At 38.3% G+C, this 19,339-nt stretch overlaps 1 protein-coding gene across 1 annotated transcript in view; it reads left to right on the top strand.

Annotated features, from left to right (window-relative positions):
• luzp2 (leucine zipper protein 2) overlaps nucleotides 1–19,339 on the top strand; it is a 239,362-nt gene that overhangs the window by 111,579 nt on the left and 108,444 nt on the right. The window contains exons 2-4 of the mRNA XM_042489187.1: nucleotides 4,620–4,737; nucleotides 11,823–11,893; nucleotides 17,192–17,273. Coding sequence (XP_042345121.1) covers nucleotides 4,620–4,737; nucleotides 11,823–11,893; nucleotides 17,192–17,273 — 271 coding nt within the window. The remainder of the gene's footprint in view (nucleotides 1–4,619; nucleotides 4,738–11,822; nucleotides 11,894–17,191; nucleotides 17,274–19,339) is intronic.

Raw genomic sequence — 19,339 nt, 5'->3', positions numbered from 1 at the left:
TTTATTGGGTAATGAATAATATGGCAGAGCAGGAGGAATCTCTCACCCCATCTTCCCCCGTTGCCTGAACCTGCAATAAATTTCCAGCCAATGCCATATGGTGGCAAGTCATGTGTGTGATTCAGTATGCCGTGTTATTTATTTATTTCCCAGGTGTTGCTTTTCTATTAGTGTTTTACTGTATGTTTTATTGTGTATGATCTGCTGCTGGGATCTGTGACATGGTGTGTGCAGGGTTTTTGGATGATGGCCCAGGCTGAAACCAAGCCGCGGATTCAGAATAATGTGGCAGCTCCATCCATGAGCATTTCAATTTGGTTTTTTGTTGGTTTTTTGGGGGGATTTACAGTAGCAAGAGAGGACTGGTCTACCAGATTCTCCTATTAAAAAGTGATTCATATAACAGTGAGAGATTTTGTGACTACCAGCAAGTATTTAGCAAGGAATTATTCAGCTATATCCAGCGCATATGCTTTTGCTTGAAGCTGTTGCTGTCATTTGGAGTTTCTGATTACATAAGGAAGAAGTAAGCAGGGAAATTATTTTTGGTCTTTAGAATTTCTTGTTGTGGAAAAAAACAAAATTAACAAGCTGTGCTGGTGTTTGCAGGGGTTCTGGTTATTTCTTCATCCATAACCCAGATTTTAAACCTCGATTGGGTTTACCTCTTGATCAGCCCTGTTTCTTAAAAATTACATGCACACATTACACGCTAATTTGCAAGATTAAATAAAAACAAAATGCTGCACAAATTTTGTTTTTATTTAATCAACACAAGAAGCAAAATCTTAACTGACAACATTTTTGCCTTGCAAAAAAATAAAATAATAATATCTGCCTGTGATAACTAACCCGGAATTAACGATGTTGTGGTTATGTTTATCCACTCAAAACACTCAATTAAAGATGCCAATCTTGTAGATATATCTCTAAAGTTAACATCAACTTAAGGCACATCAGCTGGTTTTGACTTCTCTTAGCCCTTAACCAAAACCACAACCTTTCTTCAACCAAAACCAATGTTTTTACATTATTATTAGTAGACAGAGTTGTCCTGATTGTAGTACAGCTAATATTCCAACTGATAATTCTGAAAATCTGTTACACCTACAGTATAGATGTAAAGTGGTTTTAATTGTTAACTACCCAAACATATCCATTACTTATTTGAACTTAAAGAAGTATTTGCTGGTAAAATGTTTTTTTCTTTGAACCAGGCTGTCTATGCAGTAAAAACACATGATGCTTTTAAAATTGGTGCTACATGATCAGAGAAAACAAGAGAAAAGGACCGTAACAATAGCTTTTGCTCAGTAAATGGAAAACCTACTACAATGCACCGCGCCGCATCGGACCAGTAAACGCTCCAGCGTAATGCCAACTGGTCTGTCTGACAGAATGGTGGCTGGCTGATATAAACAACCTTGTATTACAGTTAAAAGTTAAGCTTAAACATGTTTCTGAGACATTTGAGGTGAGAAATATGCAATCCAGTTACAGTATCTTGGTGTAGATGCAATCTGCGCTGCTACATTACAGGAAATCAGGGACCTGAAATATGTTTCTGGAAGCGTTTAAGGGTAGAAACAGACAAGACAGTAACAGAATCTTGGTTTATATTCGATCAGTAGTTTTACTGTTTGATCAGAGTTTGGTCCAAGTTTGAGAGAGAGAGACGCGGGTCTTTCTCTTGAGCCACTTCTATAGTCTTTGTGTCTGTGGTGGTCGCATGGATGACGGGCAATACGAAAATGCAAAGTACAGCCTATAGTTCGAGTCCCAGCCTGAGAGTCAGCAAAACTCCACTGAATACATGTTCTGCTTCATCCTGTGGTGTTTAGCTGGGGGGTGAAACAGGGAGATCAAGGCACTGGTTAGATGAAGGGAAAGTTTACCACAGTTCACCTACACATGCAACAGATATTGTTATGATACAAAGCTGTTTGAAAATTGGCAAATTATCCCTTTAAACTTGAATTTAAATCCACTCTCAACTCCCATATAATACCATGGTGCCTGTTGAAGGGTGAAATTGGTTTATTTTTTGTGCCACTCTCTGTGGCCATTTATTTTATCCGTCCAAATTTACAGTTTTGTTGTTAAATTGTTTTTTTTTCTACATTAGCTGATTGTTCCAAAGTAATATGGGGAAAGCACAAAATACAGCAGGGACATATTATTTAAGATGATTTAATTTCTGTCATCAAAAAAAATAACTGTCTATTTGTTTATCTACACACATGATAGGTCTTCCTCCTCCTTTTTATAGCACTTTGAATGGCTTTACCACATGAGAAAGAAACAACCAGTCAGAGCTCAGCAGTCTCATGAAGTGAAGTCACACTAGGCAGGTTTCTATTAAACCTCAAATTTAGCAAATTGAAATTGTGAATTTAAAACATTTGAATTAAAAGAAAAACTCACATTTATCGCAAAAAAAAATAAAAAAATCCTGTGCCAGTATTATTAGGTATTTCAGGTGATTCAAAAAAGCCATATTCGGCAAAACTGCAATGGAAACACTTTTTTTTTTTTTTTGGCTTTTTCATAGGTCACATGATGCTATGGCTATGCGCTTGTTGGCAGGAATTGGCTCCCTCAGGCATGATGCAGCAGACGCTGAAAGAGGTGTTATTGCATCGCATAACTCTTCAAAAGTTGAGTGAAACATCCGGAAATTTTGAATCTACAATTCCTCTGTGAAATCGTTAAATATCACATCCCAAAAATCCCTCATATGTGGCCACTCCCACATTCAAAGGGCTTGCCTTTCCATTATCAGTCACATAACACGTCTACGTCACCTTTGATTAGAAATAATGACGGCTGGTGCGGTGGCTGCAATAGAAATAAATCTGCTGAAGTTTTGAATACACATCGACGTGCTTCTTGGAATATTATCACAAGAGGAGACGTTGCATAACATCACTCAATGGAAACACAGTCAGCTTGCAATTGTGATTAGTCGACATTTGAAAATATTGCTTATGTTTTGTACAAATCTGTAATCTACTGTAAAACTTGGCAGCGCCGATCAAATATGAATCAAGATTCTGTGTCTGTGTTACCTTTTAGTTTTTTATTTTAGTGAACTGTTTAGCTGTAAATGAGAAATTTTGTACCACCCAATAACACTTGCTTAGTTTTGGGTTAACTGTTCTCAACACAGCAGTCAGGTCACAGACTTTCTCATTTACAGCTAAACAGTGTACAACAGACCAACAAACATCAAACTTTGATCTATAAGTCCACTCTTTGAGACCAACAAACAACAACGGTTGTGGCATTTGTTGCACTCAAAGCTGGGTGATTTTTAGTGACACTTGCAGCTTTTTCCTAATCATAAACAAGCAGTTTTGTTGCTTTAAGCTAACCACTGACCCCTTCTTACTGCCACATTTGTGCCACTCAAACCTTTTTTTTTATGTTATTTTAGTAACACAAGGGACTTCTACCCAACCGGCAAAATATGACGATTCTACCAAATGCCATCAGGAGCACTATAAGGAGACTGAGTGGACTGTGTGGATATAGTGACAGTTTCAGCCAATACAAAATTTTATTAAAAATTACCAAATCATGTCTCTTTCCTGCTATCTGAAATAGAGATTGGTAGATGGAGCCTTTATCATCTATTACTGTATAAACAATTAAAAGACTCAAGGGGTCATCAGTGTAATCAGATTTATGGGCTTTAGGGGAAATTTAGGGCCTCAAGGCTCTTTTATTAGCTGGGTAACTCATTCAGTTACACTTGATTTCAAACACCTCCCTGAAGAGTTGTTGCTGTCCTTGAGTCGGTAAACAAGGATATTAGATTAAATGAAAAATAGATTTTTCCAGTTTTTTGGACTTGTGTCAGGCAGTGAAAGGGAACATGTGGCATCTCCTATCTCTCCTCTGTCGATTAAAGCAAATTAAGTTGTCAACTATGGAACCACAAAATGCCAAATCTGGTGGTTCATCTTTTCGCCCACTCACTTTCTTTCTCCGTAACTGTCTCCCTTTACGGACCAGGTCCTTTAAACGTATTCTTTTTGTACTCGGTTCGTCTTTGTGCCCAGTTCTTGAGTACATCACAAAGTGGTGATTACAGTATGTCATTCACAATAAAAATAGAAAGCCTTTATTATCGCTATAGTTCATGCAAACATGCCGTCAAGTGATATTTGCCTCTCTGGGAGCTGCAGTAATAAATGACAAGAACGCCTCTGCAGTGCCTTTCAATAGAGTTCAGTTTTGCAAAGAGAAAAACAGGATTTGACAAATGTACCCTGTAGAATTTTTTAGTTAATAATTGGATGGACTACATGGCTATTTAAATGGAGATGCAGGGGCATACCTCTGGTCAAAAGACTCTATCTCTGTAAAATGAACCGCCACTAAATTGGTTGATTGAAAGGAATAGAAGTTATTTTTTTCCTCTTTTATTCATCCAGGGACTGTGCTGAGTAGATATTAGTTCTCTCCCCTATTGCTCTACCCTTTAGCTTTGACGATGGCGCCTTTAATCCAGTTTAAAACACCTCTTTCTCCCAAGGGTGCCAATAAAGAGTAAATTCTCTCAGCCAGTGGCAGACGTTTAATAGTGAAATCTCACTCTCTCATTCTCTCAACAGACAAAGCTACGATGGGCTGGAAAAGAAGCTAAAGGAAGTCTTCAGTGAACGGAGCAGCATCCTGCACCAGCTCTCCAAGACATCAAAGGAGCTGGACAGCATAAAAGGCAACCTTCAGGTTGGAAATTTACTGTTTCTTTTTGAAAGATACTGCAGTGTTCGAAGGCTAAGTTGGCCATGAGTTCTGAGCCGGAGGTAAATTTCCGTCCTCTATTTTCAGCCATCTGACGACTGGGAAACCCATGACTCTCCTCACTTATTTTTCAATCAATCTGTTGTTTCGCAACTCGCTGACATTAAATATTAATGTGCAAATGTTTTTCCATTTGGGGAGCCCACCCATTGTTATGTATGTGATGTGTTACTGGAAATGCAGCTGCTGAATAAGCAATGCAGAGATGAAAAAGCAGATCAATTAATAAGTGAACTTTTGTAGCGCTGATGAAAACAGCAGCTACAAAGAGCTCCAGAGTGAAGAAAGATAAAACGGGAAAGATTGACAGGACCATCAATTCACAAAAATTGAAACACTGCTCCATCCAATTTTCATCATCAATACACTGCTTAGAGGGAAACTACAGTTAATTACAACTTGGCTTGTGTTTTCAAAGCTGCAGCCCCCCGGTTAAATGACTCAAGATAACAGGAAAGTAATTGTACAATTCTGGGAACACAGCAACAGCACCAAAATTAGATTTAATGGGGTGACAAACCAGAGCAATCAGACAATCATACAGGTCGAAAATAGAAAGGTTATTGACAAAATTACAGCCTCAAACTGTCCGTTACAAACATCCATCAAAGTTTACAGACCAACTTTCTGAATTAACCTTTGATAGCATAGCTTGAAAACAAGATAAATCTGCAAGCTCATGTTTCATTGGCTCTGGTACATGCGTCTGCTCCCCCTTCCATCGGACAGATTTATAGCCAGTCTGGCCAATCACAAATGTTTATCTAATGTGGGGCGGCTTTGATATGATGATTAACAGAGGAGCTTTGATGGTCCAGATTTGAAAGGTCACACAGTCTGCTCAGTCATGCAACACACCATGTTCATAGAACTAGGATCACACTGTCAAATTAGGTGGTGATCAAATATAAATCAATATTTTGTTACTGCAGTTTTCTTCTTCTCGCCTCAGATGTTTTTAGAAACATAATTTAGTGTTATTTATAGCAGGAATTTGAGAAAGTTTGTAACCTGGACATGTTTTTTTTGGCTACTTGAAGTATAAGTAGATGTTCCTAACAACCTATTTCCCTGAAATGGAAGTTTAAACTTTGACAAGTTGACAGCTCTAAGAAAACACATAAGTAATAAAACACCAAGGAAACAGCCAGGAATTGAATACAATTTAATCTATAAGGTAAATAAACATCGTCCAGAAAAATCCTGCATATAATATTAGAGCCATTTGAAGTGGTTCATCACATATTTTATAACCAAATCTTATTTAAATGCCGGTGTAATGTGTTGCACTTTGCACTGTGCTTTATGAACGTTATTATCAGATTATTATACTGTATCATCCTAGCAACTCACTTAGTAAATTTAAAAAAATAACATTTATTTATTTACTAGAGTATTTAACATCCTGACTTATCACCTTTGACTTGCATGTTTGGATGTGCATACAAATTAACACACGCACACACACACACACACAAATGTCCAAGCACCATCGGGTCACCATGCCCCCAAATAGAACCTCTGTCGTTCAGTCTGGCAAGACAACCTACAGGCTGAGAGTGCCCACGTGTGTTTGCGTGTGTGTGTGTGAAAGAGAGAGGGAGAGCCGCTGATTATCAGAGCCACTGGTTAGTCAAGCATGCGAATCCAAACTCCTGTTTTCCCCTGGGTATCTTAATGATATATGAAGTATTATGAAGTATAAGCAGCCCATTCTCATTGCAAAGTCATTAAACACAGCTGCTTTAGCAGTGCTTTCGCCGTGAGATCCCAACACCAAAATCCACCTTTTGCATCCACATGATATGCCACTGAATAGCGGATCATGCAGACACACAAGCTAAGAAAGTGGCTGGAAAGAAGCATTTGTGATGTTATTAGACATGGCTGGATGGCCCGGATGGCAGCTGTGCGGCAGCATCAGGACAGAACGTGTCATGTCCACATGACATGCTGCTGGACAGCGTCAGGTTGTAACGCTGCCAGTAATGACGTTATAAAAGAAGCACAAAGGTCCCTATAGGGCAGGCTGAAGTGGTGGTGTATGGATCAAACTAACCCCGGACTTTTATGCAGAAGTCTGGTGTTCACTTCCTGCCTGAATGCGATGGGCTTTTCTTCACCTTACCACGTGCCTGTCGGCATGTGCATTTGTTGACGTCCTGGCATTGGTTGGCATATGCTGTTGTTGCCTTAATATAACCACATGCAGTGTAATCCCACCGTGATTGTATTGGCATCACGGTGGGATTACACTGCATGTGGTTATATTAAGGCAACAACAGCATAACAACAGCACATACGGTACATCAACAAACGTCAACAGCAGATGCAGAAAGATACCTAGAGCGTAATAACACTGCAAAGTCTCAATATGTGACTACTTGGGATGATAACGTTTTGGCTGGTTAGCCCAGAACTCTAATCCACCAATTATCCTCTTGGTATCCTAAAAATTAGTTTAACCTACTAGCATTTCTGGTACCGACCGGCGAGGGTAGCAATATTTAATTGTCTAGTTGACTAATGGTGCACATTCCTATTTGTAGGTCACTGATCGATCATTGGTCATTGGTTTTAAGGCAGTCTAATTGCATCCAGAGTAACTGATAAAACCCTCTGTCCCTGTCGAAAATGAGAGGTGGCAATGCCAAGCTAATGATAGCATTATAGGTCCACTTACTTTTAGTTTCAAATCTATAGAAGGTGTAAAACAAAATGTCAAAACTGTCAATTTGTTTACCAGTAAGATGGTCAAACCACCTGTGTTGCTTCCTCTGTTTGACCTTTTTAGCTTGGAAGAAATACTGTTATCATAGCGTGATGGATACTCCAGTTGTAATAAACTGTGGTTTTCTTTAATAGTATTCCTTTTGCATTTATGGCACACAATAAGAATGTAAACAAACCCGTGGCTCCCATGCAATGTCCATGCAGGTTTTTTATTTAATTTCTTTTTGTTTAATTAAGGATGTCATTTAAAGTCCTGCCTGTATGCACACAAACTCCACTTCCCATGCCTATGTATGCTAGAAAGTTTTTTAGGATTTTTGTCCTAATTAAATTTGGCCTGAAAACAAAGATGCAAAAATGTTTACTCCAACTCCTACAGCTGGGGTGATTTTGCATAATTCAAGGGTAAAAAAAGGGTTCGTAAGGCAACTTTAGGTGGATGGTAATGAGGATTATTATCCCTGCTGCAAAGGGAGGTATCTCTTGGTTCCCCCCAAAACTGAACTTGGACATTTCATGGAGTAATGTACCATATTATATTGTAGATATTATAATTCTGCGAGCATTTCACAAAAACACAATTATCTCAGTGCCAGATACTGCACATTACTTCTCACCAGTCAGTTTAGGTCAACTTCATTATGGCTCTTGGCAATGACAAGAAATGAACAGAGACACAATTATACATTCAGATATTTGAATCATTTAGTATTTTTCAGTCGCATTAGTGTATGCAACAATGATCTTGCAAAACATGCCTCCCTCTTGGACATTTAGACCTTGGGTGCCAGATGCCCTGCGTTTCTGTGCGGCGCTCCCAAAGCTGCCGTCTGAGTGATGGCTTCTCCTTTGCAGGGTGTTGATGTTTTGGAGCTTCAGGCAGATTTTGCGAGCCAATAGAATTGTCATAAAATCAATAATCAAAAAGAAAAGAAAAAAAAGTGATACGCACATTTTGTTTGTGTTTGCGAGAGATGTCCCATGTGTGTAGGAAAAGCATGCAGACTGGCTTTCATCGTCCCCGGGGCAGGCTTTGATGTCTATTCACTCCAGGCTAGCTAGGTTGGCATGTATTTTGGCCCTGGGCCTCGTGCCAGCACGCTGGGCAGGGCAGAGGTTGGGTTGGATTTGAATCGTGTGCTGCGGAACAAATCTATTCTTCAGGGAGGGAACATCATCTGCATAAAAATAAATCATCAACTTTAAAAAGCAAATCAAGTCAACAGGGAGAAGCACTAAGTATTTTTGGAAAGATTTGATGGATTAAGTGTTTATAGTTTTAACGAGTTGCCCATAGGTGGAGGTCAGCAACCCTCATAAGTAAGCTTGGAGTGATGGGAAATTTATTCTTGGCAGCGGCTCCCGGGTGAGTTCTCATGAAACAGTTAGTACAAGAATAGGAGTTATTTCGCCTCGTGCCTATCCACCGGCTTTGGCAACAACTTGGATTGTACTTTGAAAAATAACTGCATGAGACATCTGCGCATAAATTAAAAGTGGTTTCTTTTGTTGTTTAATTGATCGTTTGAAAGATTGTTCACAGGCTCCTCAGTCATCTCATGCAGTAGATCCTTGTATACTTTTCATAATAAATAAGTAGTATAATGATACCTTTATGATATATGTGAAAGAAACAAACTTATGGGATCCAGGAAACACATCGACCATTTAGATTTGACACAAAAATGTAAGATCTATATATTATTGTCATATTCACTTTCATACTGCATAACTACAGAAGCCTCTACAGAGCATTTTACAGTGCGTACAACAGGGCCAAGTTTGGTGTGAAATTAAATGGGTTGCTTTATGGCACAAAGTAATGGAGGTAGGGTGACGAATAAAGTAAAACAAAAGCAGTTCCGTCTTAAAACTGTCCTGAAAAATGTTATTTAGCACTTCTTTCTTTTTTTTTTTTATGAAATTGTTGAAGGTACTTGAACTTGCCAGAAAGACTCTTATTCAGACACTTAATCAAAAACACAACTACAATAAACAAAAAACAAAAAACAATAAAAAGGAGAAAAATAGAGGGATGAATCCTAATTAGTGCTGTTTTATGTTTCAAGCATGCTTCAACTCCAAATTAAATTTCCTGATACTGTTATGTTTGGAGACCCACATGCATGTCTCTATTTATCAATCTGCTGTTTGTGTTAGAAAATGCCCTGAATTTGTGCATTAGTAGTAGTAGTAGTAGTAGAGTCGTGCACGAGTCCATTTGACATTTTAGGTATCTTTCTGTGTCAGCTGTCGACGTTCCAGGATGCAGTTACAGCGATGTCAGCAAATGCACATGGTGGGATGGGGTCGTAATGGGTTGAAGCAGCACAGTCCTTGTGGTAACACAACAGTGTGGACTGTCACAATGGTTAGGATGAGGCAAAAGAGGCACATGATAAGATTAAAAAAACAAAACACACTCCTGCACGAAATTGTTTGTGGGACCCATTCACCTCAGTACCCACCCACCCTTTAAGCGCACTCATGCTCCTTATATCACATGATTACCAGCAGCATTATTTCCTTACGTTGTTCTTCAGTTTTTCATAACCATGTGACTCGTTCCATGCGGCTGTGTTCCCAAGTGATGCTGGCCATTCGCCAGCATATGATCACAACATCACCGGTGCTGTCCAAGCAATTTCTAACTTGATGCCATCCAGCCGCAATCCAGTCGGATGTGAAAGCGTGTATGTCAAAAGCACTGACAAAGCGATGCTATTTGACAAGTTTGGAGTGAAAACGGGCTGGACACAAACAGCAATCCACACCAGGTGAGAGTTTGACCCGTCCACCTCCCATCCAACTCACCAAAGCAGACTTTCTGTCTTTTTATACCACAACAGTTGCTCTGAGTGTCATAAAATGCTGGTGCCCAGTGTGTCTCATACATAAAGTGCTAAAAAGTGCCTCAGTGCGTGGGCATCTGACCCCGAGGGCCGCTGACAAAGTGTTGCTACTTGACAAGTTGGGAGTCAGACTAGGTTGAATTCGACGTAGTGACAAAAAGATAACAGATTTTGCAGTAATCACTCTCTGCATTCCCAAATTAACTGCCCCATTGCCATCAGTCTGCTTCATCCTCAGCTCCGAAATGATATTTTTTCGCTTGTCCTTTGCATATTTTGTCAGTCTGCCACATGATATATTCGTTGGATCAGGAAGACGCTGCTGAGCATCCACGCAGCCAGCCAGGCACCTATGATTATTTTTGTTCTCACCTACTGCCAGTATTTAGTTTATTTTTACCCATACCTGCGAATTTATATAAACAGATTTTCACCTGTTACACAACCTTTATCCGGGCTACCCGGCAGAACTTTGTTTTAAGGATTTCTAGTCTTTAAACATTAAACGGGAAGTGCATCCAAACTGTAAACCTTTTTTGAGACAGTAAGCCTGCTTTCAGATGACAAAACAAGGCTTGTAAAAAGTTGTGGCCTGAGCTTTTATCATCCTTTTTTTTGGCAATAATGCAGGGAGAAGTATAAAAGTGACCATTAGACGTGTGGCTACTGAAACTGCTGAATTGTGGGTGATATCACCAGAGAGAAAATACTGGAATTGATGTAATCTTACTAATAACCTACACATCCAAGCTGTTTTATTTTTCTAACTGCACACTTTCAACTAAGCATTGGCTTATCTTCAGTGAATACATTTTCCATTGTGAAGAGCATCTGATGGCGCCTTTCTCTGTTCATCCTCCTCAAGATAAATGTACATGAAGTGAATCAGGGAGTGGCGAGGAGGAGAAACATCTCTTCTGTGACAGGAGCAGACAGGGTTTATGGAAATGTGGAGTTAATTGCCACAGATATCACCTTCAAGCACAATTTAAAGAGAAGCTTTCTCTCCCCTTGAGTCCACATTTTCTTAGAAGTCTGGAAAATTCCTCCTCAGCTCATAACAAATAAAAATATCTCGGAGGGCTTGTAGGGCAATCAGAGACCTGACTAATCCATAATTACCCATCAGGCAGGTGCTTAGGCGCCAACAGAACCCAATCTGTACCCTCGTTAGGATTTTTAGGAGACATTCATCACCGCATTCTTATGGGCTTTATCGGTTTGGGGGAGAATCAACACCATTTTACATCTGCTGCATCGTTCAATAATATTCACTCCAATAATTTTATGGTTGTGGTTCTTGTGGCATTGCTGTTCAGTTTTCTCACTGAAGCTTTTGACTGTTGCTGGAAGAAATTTGCAACCTTGAAAAACTTTTTGCTTTCAAATAATTCTCATGTTGAGTGTATTATGTTTTTCTTTCAGTCGCTGAAAAACGATGACTCAGTGGCCAAGAAGGATGTGCAGAGGATTCTGGAGCTCAGCCACAAACAGAGGTAAAGTGAAGCATCATGGGGGACTTAGACATGAGTTACCAGCAGTGCTGTTCTGCTTATGCATGCCATCAAAAAAATGTAGGTTAGGAATTTATTATTACCTGCAGCAAGGGCTGATGAATGAATCAAATAAACGATACACGGTGTTTACAATCAGGGGTTATGTAAGCATTACATTTTTGATAATACGTATTAAAGCCTGTGAAAACTTTCTGCCAGACTTTGTCTATGAAGTTTTAAAGTTGGAGGAGCTATTTCTGGCACCCCTAGATCTAAGTGTCAGAGTCGCATTCATTTTTACCATAGACAATGTGACATGACTCAGAGCTGCAGCTCCCCTCTCGAATGGGCATGAAACTCTCCCGGTTACATCATCCGTACAAAAGGGTAACAGCTGTGTTGGAAAATGTCTGGTTCTTTGAATGACAAGTCAGAAGTCACCAGAAAACATTCAGCCACTGAGCATAAAAGGAAGAGTTCAAACCAAAATCAAAGATGCATATTTCCCCTCTTATCGATAATGCTGTTTATCAGTTAATATTGTTTTGGTGCGAGTCTTTGAGCCTGTTTAAACACGTTCTCATCCCAACTCGTCACATGGTGCGGCTCTGTCAGTGACCTTCAGCGTCTACTTATGACATTTTAGGTATCCAAATGCACATGGTAAGATGAAGCAGCGTGGTCCTTATGTTTACACGACAGCAAATGGACACAGGACCATCATGATGGCTAGGATTAGGACACAAAGTCACGGACGGTTAGGTTTAGGCAAAAGAGGCACATGTGAAGGTGCAGAGAAAAAAACATCCACAGGGGAAGCAGACTGCCCACACGCCCGCCCTTGTAAGCGCACTCGCACACCTTATCTTATGTCGTTTCCAGCAGCGTTATTACCTGACGCTGTCCTTCAGCATTCATGCACACGTGACATGCTCCGTTCTCATCTGACACCGTCCAGCTGCATTCTAGGTTGGACGCAGAAGACGGCTTTTGGCATCACGCTCATACGCTGTAAGCACTGACCAGCTACTAGGGGAAACAAAGGCAAATATGTAATTTTTACTGTCAGTTGCTGACACTGTTTCCATGCTTTCTGCCATTTCTGCTGCCCTGAAACACACGCAAACGTCACAACTCGGCACGAACTGTAATTTGCTAATTTTTTGAGAGAATTAAACATTTTTGCTCCGGTTTCAAAGGTTTGTGAAAGGCGTCCGAACGCAGCACAAGAAAAACTGAAGTCCATCTTGGTTTTAAAGGGTTAATGCTAACCTGAACCATCTTTACACATGTGTGCATGGCAGTATAGACAGGAGCAGGTGGATACTGCATAATCCAATCATAAATCCTTCTTGTATATTTGAAAATAATGTGCCCGTCTCCTTTCTGTAAAAAAACACATCAAGCATCTGTGATCGCGTGCTTTATCTTTTTGCAGGCGAGCTGGAAAAGTGTTTACCTAAAGTGCTTTACCAGTTAGGATTGTCTGATTAATGCCGTGTGTAATGAGACTTTTAATGATTAGGAGTCACTTGTGGCCTTCATGCTCTCTGAAATGTCAGCCTGATTGAAGTCCAGCCTTCTGTGTGCTGTATCTTGATAGCCAATCAATAGCCTATCACCAGGCCGTGGCAGCTCTCACATGTCATCAAGCTAAAAACCATAAAGCAGCAGCTTGGCTCGATGTTGCCTACGTTGCATTTGTGAGCTGCAATTTTTCCAAAGTGTTATTAATCCAACTTTGGAGTTCCATACCTGCCAAGTGTGATTACTAGCTGACTCCATCATGGCAGATGCAGACAGGTGATTCATTGCAAGTCATTTATTTTTGACAACTCTTAACAGCGGTTTGATTGCTTTCTGAAAATAATTTTGCCACAAACTGTAATGCAACAAAAATGTTTACACAGACACCAGATACAGATGGAAACAATGATACATTTAAATGTTTTTTAAAATAATAGCAATAAATTAGGCTCTGATTTAACCATTCAACACCTGGATCAACATCAGTTTTCTTGCTCTGCATTCAGACATCTTTCACAAGCATTTAAACCTCTGAAACCTTTGACATTTATTTGATTTCTTTCAAAAACACAAGGAAAATTAAAGAAGCTAAAAAATTCCCACAAATTGCAAAAATAAATAACAAATAACATAAAATAAAATAATGGTGATGAAGAAATTATCTGAAAATTAGCTGGATTACATGTGGTCAAAAATGAGCAAAAAAGTGTCCAAAAAACTATATTTCTAATTATCTGAAATATATTTACAAATTATGTTACAGAGAAAGCATTTTACTTACTTTACTTTTATCTTACTTTACTTCTTGTTTTTTGTTTGTTTGTTTGTTTGCTTTTTGTTTTTGCTTATTTTCGGGTCCTTTTAAAAGATTTTTATTTAGATTACATTACAGATTTTTTTAGCACGTTGAGGTCATTTTCTTTTTTTTTTTTATTGTTTTTTTTTTTTTACTTTTTTTTCTTATTTTGGGGCAATTTTCTTGTAGGTTTTAGTTATTTATGGCTTATTCTTGGGCCATTTCTTTGTAAGTTGATCATTGCCCTCTGCCTATGTTTTTAAGAGAGATTGAGCCAATTTGTTCAGGTTTCAAAGGGTTAACATGCTCTTAAACTATTTGTACTCATCCAGCAATTTACCCTGGGATAAGTTTATCTTATCATATGCTCACTTCTCTGTTTTCAAACTATGTCAATCTTGCATTTACTGTGCTATTTTCTGTCAGTCTGAGCAGTTTTGATCTTGTTTCTACAAAATGTTTCCCAGTCTTGGATGCAGGGGATGAGAATATAAATGAAATGTCGAAGCAGTGGTGGTTGGCTGGTCGCTGCGAAGAAAAATGTTTGCTACACTGAACTTATGCCAAGAGACAAGAGCATTGGCATATAAAATATAGGAATAATATGCGGCTGCTGAGCAGTGAGATCCAGACAAACATTGGCCGCTTGACTTGACCACGTCATATACTTTTAAGCTTTACAGCCGTGCATGGAAACTGTAAACACACTGTTACCTAATTTATCTGGGCTGCCTTGTGATGTGATTTCTACAAGCGTTTTTGGAACCACTGACCCACATCACTTGCCCACTTGATTCATAATTCAGTGTGCATTGGTGTTATCTGCGTGCAGGAGCATCAAACGGTACTGAAGTACCCATTGCATACCAATGCATTAACATTTATGTTAAACACATAAAGAATGCAGCACCAGGCTTCATACAGCATGCATAAAGTCTGTGCAGAGCGTTCCAAATGCCCACAAGTTACAACATAATACCACATAATGAATACCTCGCACTCTGCTTTCATTATGCAGCTCCTCATTGACCCAGAATCTGTAACCTTTCCCATAATGATATTTGCCTTAGTGAGCATTTGTTAAACTGTAAATTATCTACAAAATAAGCAGCTGTATAGAAAAATTGGTTGCAGCCGGAGTGTTAAATTTAAACACTGAAAAGTTCAAGATAAATGAACAATTGAAAACTCGTTTGAAAAATATTTACTGCAAAAAAACAACAACAACAAATATTTTGATGTAACAGAAGAAAAATGTGACAAAAGTCAGTCAAGGTCGGTATGTGGATGTGTTTGAACAATACAATAAAATCAGCTCATCTACAAGTATTCAACAAAAACTTTTTCATTCACATTTTTTTTCCAAAATTTGATGTTGAAAAATTATGTCACATATATATGTGTGCTTCTTCATTGTTGAATCTGAGAAACTGGAAAGCAGACCCACATCACTTGCCCACTTAATTCATAATTCAGTGTGCATTGGTGTTATCTGCGTGCAGGAGCATCAAACGGTACTGAAGTACCCATTGCATACCAATGCATTAACATTTATGTTAAACACATAAAGAATGCAGCACCAGGCTTCATACAGCATGCATAAAGTCTGTGCAGAGCGTTCCAAATGCCCACAAGTTACAACATAATACCACATAATGAATACCTCGCACTCTGCTTTCATTATGCAGCTCCTCATTGACCCAGAATCTGTAACCTTTCCCATAATGATATTTGCCTTAGTGAGCATTTGTTAAACTGTAAATTATCTACAAAATAAGCAGCTGTATAGAAAAATTGGTTGCAGCCGGAGTGTTAAATTTAAACACTGAAAAGTTCAAGATAAATGAACAGTTGAAAACTCGTTTGAAAAATATTTACTGCAAAAAAACAACAACAACAAATATTTTGATGTAACAGAAGAAAAATGTGACAAAAGTCAGTCAAGGTCGGTATGTGGATGTGTTTGAACAATACAATAAAATCAGCTCATCTACAAGTATTCAACAAAAACTTTTTCATTCACATTTTTTTTCTAAAATTTGATGTTGAAAAATTATGTCACATATATATGTGTGCTTCTTCATTGTTGAATTTGAGAAACTGGAAAGCAAAGTATTTATTTAATACATTTGAAAGGGTGTATTATGTATAAGCCTGTTTGATATATCAGTTTTAAAAAATGAAAATTAAATACTGCCAAACATGTATTCTTATTTTAAGTGTGTGTGTGTATATATATATATATATATATATATATATAATATTTAATAATTTTTGATGACAATAAGATGTAAAAAAAATATTGAATTTTCATTTTAGAAAGACAATAAGATACATTATATCATATTTTATAGTATATTATTTTCATTTTTTGATTTAAAAAAAATCAAAATGAAATGTAATTAAATATATTTTATCATCTCAAAAAAAGAATTGAATGCTACTAAATACATTATGTTAACTTACAAAGTGAAAATTAAATACCATTAAATGTCTCATATTGGATGGTCTCATAATGGAATTCTATAATCTTGTTAACTTAAAAAATGAAAATGACTGCTAATAAAAACTTATGACAGAATTTTTAAGAACCTGCCTTTAAAAGTGACAGACAATGAGAATGTTGAACCTCTGCTCTTAAGCACATCTATATACTGTATATTTATACAGCTTTCTTTCTGCACACTCAGTACCTTTGTCAACGTTTGTCTAACTGCTCTAAAACATCATGAACCTGATTTATTCCATTATAACAGATCGCTACATGCAAACTGCTGTTTTGATGTCTTTTTTTCAACAGTAGTTAACCTAAGATAATAGAGTGAAAATTGCTTTACACAAATTTGTCTGTGCAAAATCGTTCTCAACGGCGGTGTGTTTTAGAGAGCCGTTCTGTGGCAGAGCGGTGGAGGCCTCTGAGAGCGTGAGGAAGGATGTGCTAACAGAGTGTTTCTCACTTCCCTCTCACTTGACAGAGAGGAGATGAAGTCCCTCCAGGCAGCCTTGCAGAAGCAGCTGGATGAGGCAAATGAGAGAGCAGAAAAGCAGCAGGCCACGGTAAGACAGCACTGACCCGACCATCAACATCCGGTCTCCTCTAACCAGCCCCGTCACCTGTCACACAGGCCCCTCAGTGATCCACGCTCATTATCCTGCAGCCGGCTCGCTCGCCTCCTTGCCTCACTGCTTAATTGAAACTCTCAGAAATTGCAAGAGAAAGCTTTGTGTCTGCTTCCCAACCCCCACACAAAAATTAATACGAAGAGACAAAGGCATTATAACCAAAGAACATGCACTTATCTATCCGTCCATCTCTCCATCTACGGTATCTACCTTCCCATCTGCCCAGCCACGCTGCCCATTACACCGTCACCTTGCTTCTAATTAAATTCCACACGTATCTTAAGCACTTGCTGCCGAATAACATTCAACTAATTAACTTGGTTTATATTATCTCAGAAAATAGTGAAAATTGCACAGAGCATTTCCCAGAGCCCAAGGTGATGCTCATTCTGTTTTAAAAATCCGAGGTCCAGAGACCAAAGATATTAAGCTTAACAAAAAGCAGCAAATCATCACATTTAAAGAGACTGAATAAGTAAATGTTTGGCATTTGTACTTAATGGCTTATATTAGCAATGAGAAAGGATGAATAGGTTATTCAAATAATCACTGGTTAGTTTAGTCTGTAGAGTCCATCAGCTAATCATTTCAGCCCCAGTTGTTTTAAATGTAAAACACAATCTTTTAAAGATATAATATCTAACATTTCAACCTTAAAATGTCAAACGTGAAAAAAGTTATTTATTTTTTGTGTTGTGTACGTGCATTTTCCATGTTTCAAATAATGTTCAAACCCAGAGAAATCTGCCATTTCAATCAAAGACATGGTCTATTTCATTCGGTTGCCTTTTTTAGCTAGATGAAGGATTTTGGTCATTAGATGTCTGGATTTTAAGTTATCAGAGAAACAAGCTGAGCAAATGTTAGCGGCAACTTGGCTCCAGTCATTGATTTTTAATCTGTAACTGCTTTATTCAGCATTTTTATTGGTGTAAATTACAGCCTCAGTTTGTTTTGGGGTGGAAGAAACCCCTGTGGATTATGCGGCTGTTGTTAAAAGCCTCCTGACCATCACCTTGATTTAAAGTTATCAGAGAACAAAGGTGAGCACACATCAGCAGCAGCTTGGCTAGCTGCCCTTCAGCAACTAGCCAGAAAGTGTCAAAGAAACACTGATTTTTACAGATTATAATAGAAATTATAAAAAAGAGTGGTGAAGGGATGACTTATTTTTGTAGGCCGACCAGGAAGTTAGCGTCGCACTGGTTCCCTCGTCAAAAACCTTTTCGATTATCGCCAAAAATAATAATTAATTAATAATAATAAATAAGAATAATTTATGAGACTTACACATTTTGTTTAGCATGATAATCTTCACAGATGAACACCACTTTTGTGAATTTTGAAGCGTAAATGAAATCGCCAGAAGCAAAAAGAATTACATCGTGGTCGCACCTCTTAAACGTCACCACTATAAACACTGTAAAAACACATTAAAACACAATCGAAAAATATCATAAACAGATAACTCTACAAGTTCGAGTGTGACTCTATAAGGCTGTAAAGGCAGACAAGTGAGTTTACTGAGTTTCTGTGTCCGGTGTGATGACGTCTAACGTCCTCGACAAACCCTGTAGTCCCATTTAGCCACTTGTTAGCAACCGCCTTTTTATAGACGAGTAAAACCTTAAAAGTTCAAAAATTGAGTTCAAGCGGACGTATTCTATGTTGCAGAACAAAATGTCTAAATATCTTTAGCCTGTGTTAACCACAGACCTTATTTGAGGCATTTCAAAAAACCCATAGGCTTTAAGATGAGGGAACCAGAAGTGCTAAAAGGCATAATTTCCGCGTTTTAGGACTCATTACTTCACCACTGTATTCGGCTCACGGTTAAAACCTCCTGAATGATAAACACGAAAGGAATCCTAACCATCAGAAATTCACTGAAATTAAAGCATTGCTCTGTTTTTTGCTTTTTTTTTAATAGAGACCCCAAGTGGCAGAAAATTACATAGTGTACATTTATATAATTATATATCCAGATGTGTATGACTAGT

This window comes from Plectropomus leopardus, chromosome 1 (assembly GCF_008729295.1).
Source record: "Plectropomus leopardus isolate mb chromosome 1, YSFRI_Pleo_2.0, whole genome shotgun sequence".
NCBI lineage: Eukaryota > Metazoa > Chordata > Actinopteri > Perciformes > Serranidae > Plectropomus > Plectropomus leopardus.
This window is presented reverse-complemented; position numbering and strand designations above follow the sequence as displayed.